At 41.0% G+C, this 13,568-nt stretch overlaps 1 protein-coding gene across 1 annotated transcript in view; it reads left to right on the plus strand.

Annotated features, from left to right (window-relative positions):
• scfd2 (sec1 family domain containing 2) overlaps positions 1-13,568 on the plus strand; it is a 352,539-nt gene that overhangs the window by 323,537 nt on the left and 15,434 nt on the right. Inside the window, exon 8 of the mRNA XM_062038370.1 lies at positions 6,886-7,020. Coding sequence (XP_061894354.1) covers positions 6,886-7,020 — 135 coding nt within the window. The remainder of the gene's footprint in view (positions 1-6,885; positions 7,021-13,568) is intronic.

Here is a 13,568-nt window from a genome sequence, read left to right on the forward strand (position 1 = left end):
CTGCCGACCGCATCGGTGATCGGGTGAAGTCCTTTGTCGTACCGTCGATCGCTGGAACGCAGGTGAGCACGGGTCGTGATGAGCAGATGAGAGCTGGCGTAGGTGCAGAGCTAATGTTTTTAGCATAGCTCTGTCGAGGTTCCGTAGCTAAGTTAGCTTCAATGGCGTCGTTAGCAACAGCATTGCTAAGCTTCGCCAAGCTGGAAAGCATTAACCGTGTAGTTACATGTCCAGAGTTTGGTAGTATTGTTGATCTTCTGTCCATCCTTCCAGTCAGGGGTGTATTTGTTTTGTTTCTATAAGCAGTTAAGCCCGATGCTATCACGTTAGCTCAGTAGCTAAAGTGCTTCACCGATGTATTGTCGTGGAGATAAAAGTCACCGTGAATGTCCATTTCGCGTTCTCGACTCTCATTTTCAAGAGTATATAGTATCCGAGGTGATTTAAAATACAAATCCGTGATCCACAATAGAAAAAGGAGAGAGTGTGGAATCCAATGAGCCAGCTTGTACCTAAGTTACTGTCAGAGCGAAAAAAGATACGTCCTGCACTGCACGCTAGTCCTTCACTTTCACGTTCCTCATCCACGAATCTTTCATCCTCGCTCAAATTAATGGGGTAATCGTCGCTTTCTCGGTCCGAATCGCTCTCGCTGCTGGTGTAAACAATAGGGAAATGTGAGCAGTCCTTCCTCCGCTGACGTCACGCTACTTCCGGTAGGGGCAAAGCTTTTGTTTATCAGAGACCAAAAGTTGCGAACTTTATCGTCGATGTTCTATACTAAATCCTTTCAGCAAAAATATGGCAATATCGCAAAATGATCAAGTATGACACATAGAATGGATCTGCTATCCCCGTTTAAATAAAAAAAAATCATTTCAGTAGGCCTTTAAAATGCCTTTCAAATGTCTATTCTTGGTGTTGGGTTTTATCAAATAAATTTCCCCAAAAAATGCGACTTATATATGTTTTTTTCCTTCTTTATTATGCATTTTCGGCCGGTGCGACTTATACTACGGAGCGACTTATAGCCTGAAAAATACGGTTCATGGTATATCCTTAAACCGGTTTATTGGCGTTTTAAAAACCAAGTTTAGTTAGTCTGCATGCTATCAGACGCTAACTGTAGCCAGGTTGAATTAGTGTCTACATTTTTAGACGCTAACTCAATCTCGTTGAGCATTATGCTAATATAAGTCAGCTCTGTCCTTATGCTAACCATGTTCTGTTTTCTCCCAGAACATTCCATTCTTTTAACGTGCTCTACTCCGTGTTTTTCCCGTCCTGCTGCATATTAATATAACAGCAATTTATTTGTGGCATTCTTATTGCCGAACGTCGTCCGTCCACGCCAAGAAAACCCCAACAGGGAAAGCCGATACGGACACGTGTGCGGGGGAATATTAACCAGTAGCATTATCATATGACTATTTTTTGACTCTGTGGGTGTTTTTTTTTGCAAGGAACGACATATGGCAAGTGTGAGCATGTCACTCATTTGGGTTTGTTAGATGCTTGTGTGTCGTGTCAGATGTTTCTTTTTGTAGCTGGAACAGCCTGACCAATTTAGCACGGCCATGTTGTTGATCATGTTAGTTTGTACAAAGAATCATGTATACACTGTGTGGAGACACGCTGACACTCCATGTTGAGGAGGAAACGTTTATATTTACAGTATGCAGTAATCCAACAAAATAGTATCTTGCCTCCAGATAGCTAAAACTGAGGTTAACAAAATTTAACCGTCCAGAATACCTCTGGCTTTTATGCTAAACTTCCCAAGCTATTTCCAAGCTAAAGTCTGTCATGATAACACACGCCATTACACATTACATTCTACGCTCCAGCTAGCCCTTATACACTATATTGCTAAAAGTATTTGGCCACCTGCCTTGACTCACATATCAATCAATCAATCAATCAATGTTTATTTATATAGCCCTAAATCACAAGTGTCTCAAAGGGCTGTACAAGCCACAACGACATCCTCGGTACAGAGCCCACATACGGGCAAGGAAAAACTCACCCCAGTGGGACGTCGGTGAATGACTATGAGAAACCTTGGAGAGGACCGCATATGTGGGTAACCCCCCCCCCTCTAGGGGAGACCGAAAGCAATGGATGTCGAGTGGGTCTGACATAACATTGTGAAACTTGAAGTGCCATCCCATTCCTAACCCATAGGGTTCAATATGATGTCGGTCCACCTTTTGCAGCTATTACAGCTTCAACTCTTCTGGGAAGGCTGTCCACAAGGTTGCGGAGTGTGTTTATAGGAATTTTTCGACCATTCTTCCAAAAGCACATTGGTGAGGTCACACACTGATGTTGGTCGAGAAGGCCTGGCTCTCACTCTCCGTTCTAATTCATCCCAAAGGTGTTCTATGGGATTCAGGTCAGGACTCTGTGCAGGCCAGTCAAACCTTGCTTTGTGCACTGGTGCACAGTCATGTTGGAAAAGGGAGGGGCCCGCTCCAAACTGTTCCCTCAAGGTTGGGAGCATGGAATTGTCCAAAATGTTTTGGTATCCTGGAGCATTCAAAGTTCCTTTCACTGTAACTAAGGGGCCAAGCCCAACACCTGAAAAACAACCCCACACCATATTTTGTCCTCCACCAAATATCACACTCGGCACAATGCAGTCCGAAATGTAGCGTTCTCCTGGCAACCTCCAAACCCAGACTCGTCCATCAGATTGCCAGATGGAAAAGCGTGATTCATCAATCTAGAGAAGGCGTCTCCACTGCTCTAGAGTCCAGTGGTGACGTGCTTTACACCACTGCATCCGAAACTTTGCATTGGACTTGGTGATGTATGGCTTAGATGCAGCTGCCTGGCCATGAAAACCCATTCCATGAAGCTCTCTGCGTACTGTACGTGGGCTAATTGAAAGGTCACATGAAGTTTGGAGCTCTGTAGCAACTGACTGTGCAGAAAGTCGGCGACCTCTTTGCACTATGCACTTGCTGTTGTTCCCAAGTTTGTCCATTTTCTCATAATAAAGCCGACAGTTGCCTTTGGAATATTTCGAAGCGAGAAAATTTCACGACTGGATTTGTTGCACAGGTGGTATCCTATGACAGTTCCACGCTGGAAATCACTGAGAGCGGCCCATTCTTTCACAAATGTTTGTAGAAACATGCCTAAGTGCTTGATTGTATACACCTGTGGCCGGGCCAAGTGATTAGAACACCTGATTCTGATCATTTGGATGGGTGGCCAAATACTTTTGGCAATATAGTGTATCAGCACAACATAACCTAGCATACTTATTGCAGCGTCGAGTTCATTGTTGTGCTAACTGTATCAAATCTTTATACTAACAGAAGCTATCTGTAACCAAATGTACATGTACGCCAACGTAGGGTAACTGGAGATATGGCCAAACAAGTCATTAACACAAGACAAACTATTAACCATCCATCCGTTCATCTTCCTCCGCTTATCCGAGGTTGGGTCGCGGGGGCAGCAGCCTAAGCAGAGAAGCCCAGACTTCCCTCTCCCCAGCCACTTCGTCCAGCTCCTGCCGGGGGATCCCGAGGCGTTCCCAGGCCAGCCGGGAGACATAGTCTTCCCAACGTGTCCTGGGTCTTCCCCGTGGCCTCCTACCGGTCGGATATGCCCGAAACACCTCCCTAGGGAGGCGTTCGGGTGGCATCCTGACCAGATGCCCGAACCACCTCATCTGGCTCCTCTCCATGTGGAGGAGCAGCGGCTTTACTTTGAGTTCCTCCCGGATGACAGAGCTTCTCACCCTATCTCTAAGGGAGAGCCCCGCCACCCGGCAGAGGAAACTCATTTCGGCCGCTTGTACCCGTGATCTTGTCCTTTCGGTCATAACCCAAAGCTCATGACCATAGGTGAGGATGGGAACGTAGATCGACCGGTAAATTGAGAGCTTTGCCTTCTGGCTCAGCTCCTTCTTCACCACAACGGATCAATACAGCGTCCGCATTACTGAAGACGCCGCACCGATCCGCCTGTCGATCCACTCTTCCCCCACTCGTGAACAAGACTCTGAGGTACTTGAACTCCTCCACTTGGGGCAAGATCTCCTCCCCAACCCGGAGATGGCACTCCACCCTTTTCCGGGCGAGAACCATGGACTCAGACAAACTATTATACATTGTATAACTGTAAACTCTAGCTATATGCTAACAGAGGCTGTTAGTATCCAAGTAATAGGTGCTAACTGACGCTAACTCTAGCCAAACTTCAGCTATTCTTCATGCTAACAGAGAATCTCTGTTGCCAACTTGTAGATGCTAACAGAAGCTAACTACGCCCAATTTTCTGTCGCCAAGCAATAGATGCTATCAGATGATCATTAGTTTTTTTAGGATTCAGTTTTTGTTGTTGTTTGTTTTTAGTCAAAAATATGTATAGGTTTTAATGCACTGTCTCAGTTATTATTATATGGTCAAACATTGTGGCTAACAAACTGGCAAACCACCTCATTGTTTTCTGAGCAGATCTTTTCTTAATTGGCTGTCTCTAGTCTGCATGCTAAGTGCTAACAAAGTCTAATAATTTTGGGGCTCAGTTGTTCTATGCCAGGGGTGTCCAAAGTGAGGCCCGGGGGCCATTTGCGGCCCGCAGGTAATTGTTTACCGGCCCGCCGCACATTCTGGAAATACTATTGTAAAAATAAAAAAGAACATTAAAAAAAGTGGAATGAGGTGAAATCTAACGAGAAAAAGTTGCAATGTTGACACAAAAGCTGCCATGCAGGCTGTTTTTTTTCTTTTGTCTTTTTTTATTTTTCTTTTTTTGCCATTGCTCAAAAAAAAAAAAAAGCCAAAAAATCCATGTTATAATGAATTATTTTCAGGGCTCTAATTACTTCAAATATTTCACTTTAAAATGTTTTATGTGGTAAATATTGCATATATTGTGTAGTAGCCATATAAAAACATCAAAGTTTTCTTTGACAAAAGCGCATGAAACTAACAAAATAATAGTTCCAGCATAAAATCGACAGATATATCTGAAGTTGATTTCGTAACTTAAGTGTTGAAATTAAAAGAAAAACCTAATAAAAATGTATCACTTTATGAGTGGGGCACCTTTTGGATCCCAAATATGTTTAGTGATTTTTTTATTTATCTTTTCACTGTGATTACAAATATGAAATAATTAAAATCAATGGTGTCCTGCATTATTGATCTTTTAGGGCTCTAATTACTAAATACTGCATATTTTAGTTTTACTATAAAAAAAAACTAAGTTGTTTTTGACAGAAAAGCCATAAAACATTTTTTTTAATTTGTATTGCTTTATATCAACTTGAAGTTGATATAGAGATTTACTGTAAGCGTTAAATAAATTTAAAAAAATAATAATCTGACTTATTTTTAACATTTTAATGACTGAGACCCTTTATGGTCCCCGGGACCCCTAAAGGTAAAATAAATAAAAAAATCCATATATTTTGTTATGGTTTGAAAATGAAAAATATCAAAATGGCCCCCACATGCTTTAATTTTTCTGTGTGCGGCCCTCAGTGGAAAAAGTTTGGACACCCCTGTTCTATGCTAACAAGCTAACTGTATCTAAGCTCCAGGTGTTCCTTATGTGAATACAAGATTACTGTTTTCTAGCAAGTAATTCTGCTAACTGTATGTAAACTAGTTTGCATGTTTCAGAGGTGGGTAGTAACGCGCTATATTTACTCTGTTACATCTACTTGAGTAACTTTTGGGATGAATTGTACTTCTAAGAGTAGTTTTAATGCAACATACTTTTACTTTTACTTGAGTATATTTTATAGAGAAGAAACGCTACTTTTACTGCGCTCCGTTTATCTACATTCAGCTCGCTACTCGCTACTGATTTTTATCGATCTGTTAATGCACGCTTTGTTTGTTTTGGTTTGTCAGACAGACCTTCAAAGTAGAATCTATCGCATGGCTGCCTTTCACCAATCAAATACAGTCACTGGTGACGTTTGACTCCGTTTCACCAATCAAACAGAGCCAGGCGGTCACATGATTAACAAGCTTAAGCTTACATGAACTCAACGTCAAATTTGAGGAAGCACATCGCGGTAAGTAACATTAGTATATATTTTGGCTGTCACCAAAGGCTGATGTTAGCTTCCCTGCTATGAATCACTGTCAAATGTACATCGTGTGGAGACATTTATTAACGCACAGCAGCCTCATAGACAGACAGAGACACGCACACTCACACGCACAGTCGCACACACACTCATGCATGCATAGAAACACCAATCAGAAGTGCACAGTGTGTTCCCAGGTGCAGCCCACACCTATCAGTTTATGGTTTGCGTAAAGGCTAACTTGTTATTTTCCTTTGTAATCTCTGCCTACTGAGCCTATTGTGCTGTTAAGTTATTGTGGCTCAATTTGCCTTAATTTTTTTTATGTTAATGTATTATTATTTAATATATATTATTGTTTTAGTTGCTTAAGAGATATTCCTGGCTCTGAATTTGCTCATTGCTATTTTTATGTTTCTGTGCATTATTTGTTGCCGTCATCATTAAACGAACAGGTTACTCATCAGTTACTCAGTACTTGAGTAGTTTTTTCACAACATACTTTTTACTTTTACTCAAGTAAATATTTGGGTGACTACTCCTTACTTTTACTTTAGTAATAAATCTCTAATGTAACAGTAGTCTTACTTGAGTACAATTTCTGGCTACTCTACCCACCTCTGGTATGTTTACAGAAGCTAGTTGTAGCCAAGTTCTACTGATCATCTAACAAACGCAAAAAAATTTAGGAGTTGCAAGAGAGTCAAAGGTTGTCAGGTTTTTTGGAGGTTTTGTCAATGTGTTGGCTTTGTTGAGATCCATAAATGCTGCTGCAGCCGCACATTTTCACTCTTAGCTTTTGTGTTTCGTCCTCTGTTTGACAGGCGACCTATCGGCCATTCCTGCGACAGATCCTGGAGGAGGTTTTCCACCCGGACAGACACGAGTGTCCCGATATCGAGCACATGTCCGGGGGCCTCACGGACCTCCTGAAGACAGGATTCAGCATGTTCATGAAGGTGAGCCGTCCATAAGTCAAGGCGGAAATGTTCAATCTTCGTTGGTGGAATAAGAGGTGTAAGAAAGGCGGGATGGGATGGCAACTTATAAAAAACGTTGTCCAGTTGTAAGAGATACGTGTAGACTGCACTATGACGGCAATATGACTCAAGTAAAGAACACCAACATTTTATATGTTCCATTGAAAATTCAGAACATTACACACGGTGCTCAAAAATCTATCAAAATGTTTTAGTACGTCTTTGGTAAGCTATGAAGCCACACCGCTTAATGGATTGTACTGTGCTTCTACATACGAGTATTATTACGGTGTGTGTATAAGGTAAGACATATTATCTAGCATTTTGTTTTGCAATATTATGCAAAAGAAACTTTTTTACCTTCTGGTATTTGCTGATCTGTATTTGGGATCTGCATAAATCCTGAAAAAATGTGTGCGTCCGCCTTTGTATTCCGTGCAGACACCGTAATAGATAAGCTTCTTTTTTTTCTCTATCTTCTTGTTATGTGACATTCATCCTCCGCTGTTGCCATTTCTAATATAAAGTAGTGTAAAGTTCTTACTTATATCTGTCAGTAAACTTGCCATGAAAGCGCTAAAACATACCGGTGTAGTGAGTTTACATTACCCACCCAAGGAACTTTAGTTATTAGAGTTCCAGTCGGACGTTTTTTCACGGGACACATTTCCGGTGTTGTTGTTTCCGGATGAGGAGATGCTGCTCCGTTATTGATTGAAGTAAAGTCTGAATGTCATTAAAACAGTTAGCTCCATCTTTTGACACTTCTTCCACTCCCGTCCTTGCACGCTACACCGCTACAACAAAGATGACGGGGATAAGACGCTGCCGAAGGTGAGCCACGTAAATAAGACCACGCACAAAACGGCGCATCCGGTAGCGACTGTCAGAAAGCGGCTTGAAAACGGTCTGTAAAACATCATCTATGCAACATTGTGACCAAAGAACCACCATTACATGTTATGTAGACCACAAGGAAGTGTTTTACATTTAGAAAAAAATAAATAATAATATGACTCTTTTAATGCGCCCTTTTATATGAAAAAAGATCGAAAATAGACCATTTATCGGCAGTGTGCATTATAATCCGGTGTGCCCTATGCTCCGAATAATACGGTATTTTAATTCTACAACCTGTAATTCCAATTCAACAGTTAAATCGAAATTACAATTCTTTATATTTATTGATTTTAAATTCTACATTCGGAATATTGCACAAGTCTGGAGTAAAGTCGAATCACTACCAAATTTGGACATGGTGTAAAAGTTGAGCAAGAATGGTTGAAAAACATCAAACAAAATTAAATGTTTTTGCAGGGGAACAGACAGGACTTAGCACCTAATTGTTCGTAAATCATTAAGCTTTTGTCAAATGATGATAAACCATTGAACATATTTTTACAACGTGTATGCCAGCACGGCGTGGTCAAATGCATTTTGACCACAAACCACAGGGGATGCCACAAATGTCGTTTGCAGTCATGTGCCAAAAATGAGTAAACATATACAGTATATCACGCTACAAAACCCAAAACCAGTGAAGTTGGCACGTTGTGTAATTGGTAAATAAAAACAGAATACAATGATTTACAAATCCTTTTCAACTTATATTCAATTAAATAGACTGCAAAGACAAGATATTTAATGTTCGAACTGTGAAACTTTATTTTTTTTTGCAAATAATCATTAACTTAGAATTTAATGGCAGCAACACATTTTTACCACTGTGCTACATGGCCTTTCCTTTTAACAACACTCAGTAAACGTTTGGGAACCGAGGAGACCAATTTTTGAAGCTTTTCATGTGGAATTCTTTCCCATTCTTGCTTGATGTACAGCTTAAGTTGTTCAACAGTCCGGGGTCTCCGTTGTGGTATATTAGGCTTCATATTGCGCCACACATTTTGGACTGCAGGCCAGTCTAGTACCCGCACTCTTTTACTATGAAGCCACGCTGTTGTAACACGTGGCTTGGCATTGTCTTGCTGAAATAAGCAGGGGCGTCCATGATAACGTTACTTGGATGGCAACATATGTTGCTCCAAAACCTGTATGTACCTTTCAGCATTAACGGTGCCTTCACAGATGTGTAAGTTACCCATGCCTTGGGCACTAATACACCCCCATACCATCACAGATGCTGGCTTTTCAACTTTGCACCTGTAACAATCCACAGTTTCCAAAAACTATTTGAATTGTGGACTCGTCAGACCACAGAACACTTCTCCACTTTGCATCAGTCCATCTTAGATGAGCTCGGGCCCAGCGAAGCCGGCGGCGTTTCTGGGTGTTGTTGATAAATGGCTTTTGCTTGGCATAGTTGAGTTTTAACTTGCACTTACAGATGTAGCGACGAACTGTAGTTACTGACAGTGGTTTTCTGAAGTGTTCCTGAGCCCATGTGGTGATATCCTTTACACACTGATGTCGCTTTGTGATGCAGTACCGCCTGAGGGATCGAAGGTCCGTAATATCATCGCTTACGTGCAGTGATTTCTCCAAATTCTCTGAACCTTTTGATAATATTACAGACCGTAGATGGTGAAATCCCTAAATTCCTTGCAATAGCTGGTTGAGAAATGTTGTTCTTAAACTGTTCGACAATTTGCTCACACATTTTTTCACAAAGTGATGAAACTCGCCCCATCCTTGTTTGTGAATGACTGAGCATTTCATGGAAGCTGCTTTTATACCCAATCATGGCACCCACCTGTTCCCAATTAGCCTGTTCACCTGTGGGATGTTCCAAAAAAGTGTTTGATGAGCATTCCTCAACTTTCTCAGTCTTTTTTGCCACTTGTGCCAGCTTTTTTTAAACATCTTGCAGGCATCAAATTCCAAATATTTGCAAAAAATAACGTTTTCCAGTTCGAACGTTAAGTATCTTGTCTTTGCAGTCTATTCAATTGAATATAGGTTGAAAAGGATTTGCGAATCATTGTATTCTGTTTTTATTTACCATTTACATAACGTGCCAACTTCGCTGGTTTGGGGTTTTGTATTTCAGAAAGGCCGCAGCACGTTGAAAAGGATATTTGAAAAAGCAACATTCCTCAACTTTCTCAGTCTTTTTTGCCACTTGTGCCAGCTTTTTTGAAACATGTTGCAGGCATCAAATTGATTAGCTAATATTTGCAAAAAATAACAAAGTTTTCCAGTTCGGACGTTAAGTATCTTGTCTTTGCAGTCTATTCAATTGAATGTAGGTTGAAAAGGATTAGCAAATGTTTTTATTTACCATTTACACAACGTGCCAACTTCACTGGTTTTGGGTTTTGTAGATGCTAATTTTCTGTTACGACAATGTCTCGTCTCACTGGGTTCTGTGTGAAATGAGCCAACAAATAGTCCATTTTGCTGGTTCGTCAGCATCCCCGAACAAGAGTGGGAGGCTCGGGTACACAGACCTCGAGTTGTGGGTTATGTTAATATTTTTGCCCAAATGTTTTCCTGCAATACACATGTATCTGTGGCCTTGTGGGAAATAAATATCAGCCATCCAAAGTGTGTTTATCCCACATCTGGGCCTGCTTAGAGTGATCGTTACCCTTGGGAAGCACGAATTAGACGGCTTACATAACCGTGGCCTGATTTTACTCAAATGAGGAGACCTGGCCGCCGCCAACGCCACCAGCACAGACGGACTATGAAAGCCAACTTAGTGTATGTATATGGGCAGATATGTGCTCCACTTATTTTAACCACTGGTCTATACCATAATAGAAGCCGGGGGAGCTGCTGTCATCTGAGTAAATGTGTTTGTCGGGATCTTAAGTGCTTCGTGTGCAAGACTTTTGACTCATTCTGCAGTCCTCACTTAACAACGCTGCATTTTACATTTCCACCTATGAAGCACAGTATGAGATTCGCCCTCTACCGCCTAATGGTTTCTTCATGTTGCCTTAATGCCACAATGTTCCACACTTTTGTTTGCTTTTTACGTTCAAACCACAATGACGTCACTGTCCTACGACAACCGTGCACGGCTACTCATTTTTTTGTGGAAAAAAACAAACTGTTACATGAAAACTAACCACAAACGACACCATATTTTCTTATTATTGATCCCACTTGCCCTTATAATGGTGGCTATCGTTCACAGATTTATTTATTTCATGTTGCTTTTTCAAATATCCTTTTCAATGTGCCTTACTGGAAATACAAAACCCAAAACCAGTGAAGTTGGCACGTTGTGTAAATGGTAAATAAAAACAGAATACAATGATTTGCAAATCCTTTTCAACTTATATTCAACCGAATAGACTGCAAAGACAAGATACTTAACGTTCGAACTGGAAAACTTTGTTATTTTTTGCAAATATTTGGAATTTGATGCCTGCAAGATGTTTCACAAAAGCTGGCACAAGTGGCAAAAAAGACTGAGAAAGTTGAGGAATGCTCATCAAACACTTATTTGGAACATCCCACAGGTGAACAGGCTAATTGGGAACAGGTGGGTGCCATGATTGGGTATAAAAGCAGCTTCCATGAAATGCTCAGTCATTCACAAACAAGGATAGGGGCGAGGGTCGCCACTTTGTGAACAAATAGAATAGAATATATCTTTATTGTCATTGTACGTTGTACAACGAAATTGTAAGCAAAACTAATTTAGTGCAAATTCATAATAACACATAAAAACATAAGAACATAGATAAATAGATAAAAATACATAAAAATACCAAGCACAAAGCTCACATGCAGTCATTATTGTCTTGTGTTCAGCGACATTATTGCTCTCGGGTAAAAAGTGTTCTTAAATCTGTTTGTCCGGCATTTTATTGTCCTGTATCTCCTGCCCGAGGGCAGCAGTTCAAAAAGTTTATGTCCAGGGTGAGATGGGTCCCTTAGGATGTTTTGGGCCTTGCGTGAGCAAATTGTCGAACAGTTTAAGAACAACATTTCTCAACGAGCTATTGCAAGGAATTTAGGGATTTCCCCATCTACAGTCGGTAATATCATCAAATTGTTCAGAGAATCTGGAGAAATCACTGCACGTAAGCGAAGATATTACGGACCTTCGATCCCTCAGGCAGTACCGCATCAAAAACCGACATCAATGTGTAAAGGATATCACCACTTGGGCTCAGGAACACTTTAGAAAACCACTGTCAGTAACTACAGTTCGTTGCAACATCTGTAAGTGCAAGTTAAAACTCTACTATGCAAAGTGAAAGCCATTTATCAACAACACCCAGAAAAGCCGCCGGATTCGCCGAAGGCAAGCCACGTAAATAAGACCACCCACAAAACGGCGCATCCTGAAGAGACTGTCAGAAAGCGACTTGAAGATGATCTGTAAAACATCATCTATGCAACATTTTGACCAAAGAACCACCATTACATGTTATGTAGACCACAAGGAAGTATTTTACATTTAGAAAAAAATACTAATAATATGACTCCTTTAATGCGCCTTTTGTTTGAAATTAAACCTGACTAGACCCGCTCATCGGCAGTGCGCCTTATAATCCGGTGCGCCCTATGGTCCGGAAAATACGGTACACTTCTGTAGGCGTAGCTGTAGCAGAGAAGAGCGTTCCAAAGCTGAAACTAATGAAAACCTATTGAGGTCCTCTATGTCTGGTGTGTTGAGGGCGCCAAAGGGGACGGAACTCAATTTTAAAGTAATTAAGTAATCACATTAGTAAAGTCATGTGTCTGGTAGTGTTAGTCAAAAGCAGGGGTCCCCAAACTATGGCCCGCGAGCCGGATACGGCCCCCCAGCGTCCAAAATCCGGCCCGCGGGAAGTCCCAAGTTTCAAAATATTTTTTTAAAAAAACATTTTTATTTTTTTGTTTTTTTATTTTTATTTTATTTTTTTTTTATTTGTCCTTACTAGTCCATTTTCTACCGTCTCCTAGCCACTCAGGCAAATCATATTGTCTAAAAATGCATTTTACCATCGATAACGTGACATGCAGCAAGTACGCTCTTTCAAGGCCTACTGAAATGATTTTTTTTTATTTAAACGGGAATAGCAGATCCATTCTATGTGTCATACTTGATCATTTCGCGATATTGCCATATTTTTGCTGAAAGGATTTAGTAGAGAAAATCGACGATGAAGTTCGCAACTTTTGGTCGCTGATAAAAAAAGCCTTGCCTGTACCGGAAGTAGCGTGACGTCACAGGAGCTAGTATTCCTCACAATTCCCCGTTGTTTACAATGGAGCGAGAGATTCGGAGCGACAAAGCGACGATTACCCCATTAATTTGAGCGAGGATGAAAGATTCGTAGATGAGGAACGTTACAGTGAATGACTAGAGAGGCAGTGATGGACGTATCTTTTTTCGCTCTGACCGTAACTTAGGTACAAGCTGGCTCATTGGATTCCACACTCTCTCCTTTTTCTATTGTGGATCACGGATTTGTATTTTAAACCACCTCGGATACTATATACTCTTGAAAATGAGAGTCGAGCACGCGAAATGGACATTCAAAGTGACTTTTATCTCCATGACAATACATCGGTGACACACTTAGCTACTGAGCTAACGTGATAGCATAGTTCTCAAATGCAGA

This window comes from Entelurus aequoreus, linkage group LG27, assembly GCF_033978785.1.
Source record: "Entelurus aequoreus isolate RoL-2023_Sb linkage group LG27, RoL_Eaeq_v1.1, whole genome shotgun sequence".
NCBI classification, from domain to species: Eukaryota; Metazoa; Chordata; class Actinopteri; order Syngnathiformes; family Syngnathidae; genus Entelurus; species Entelurus aequoreus.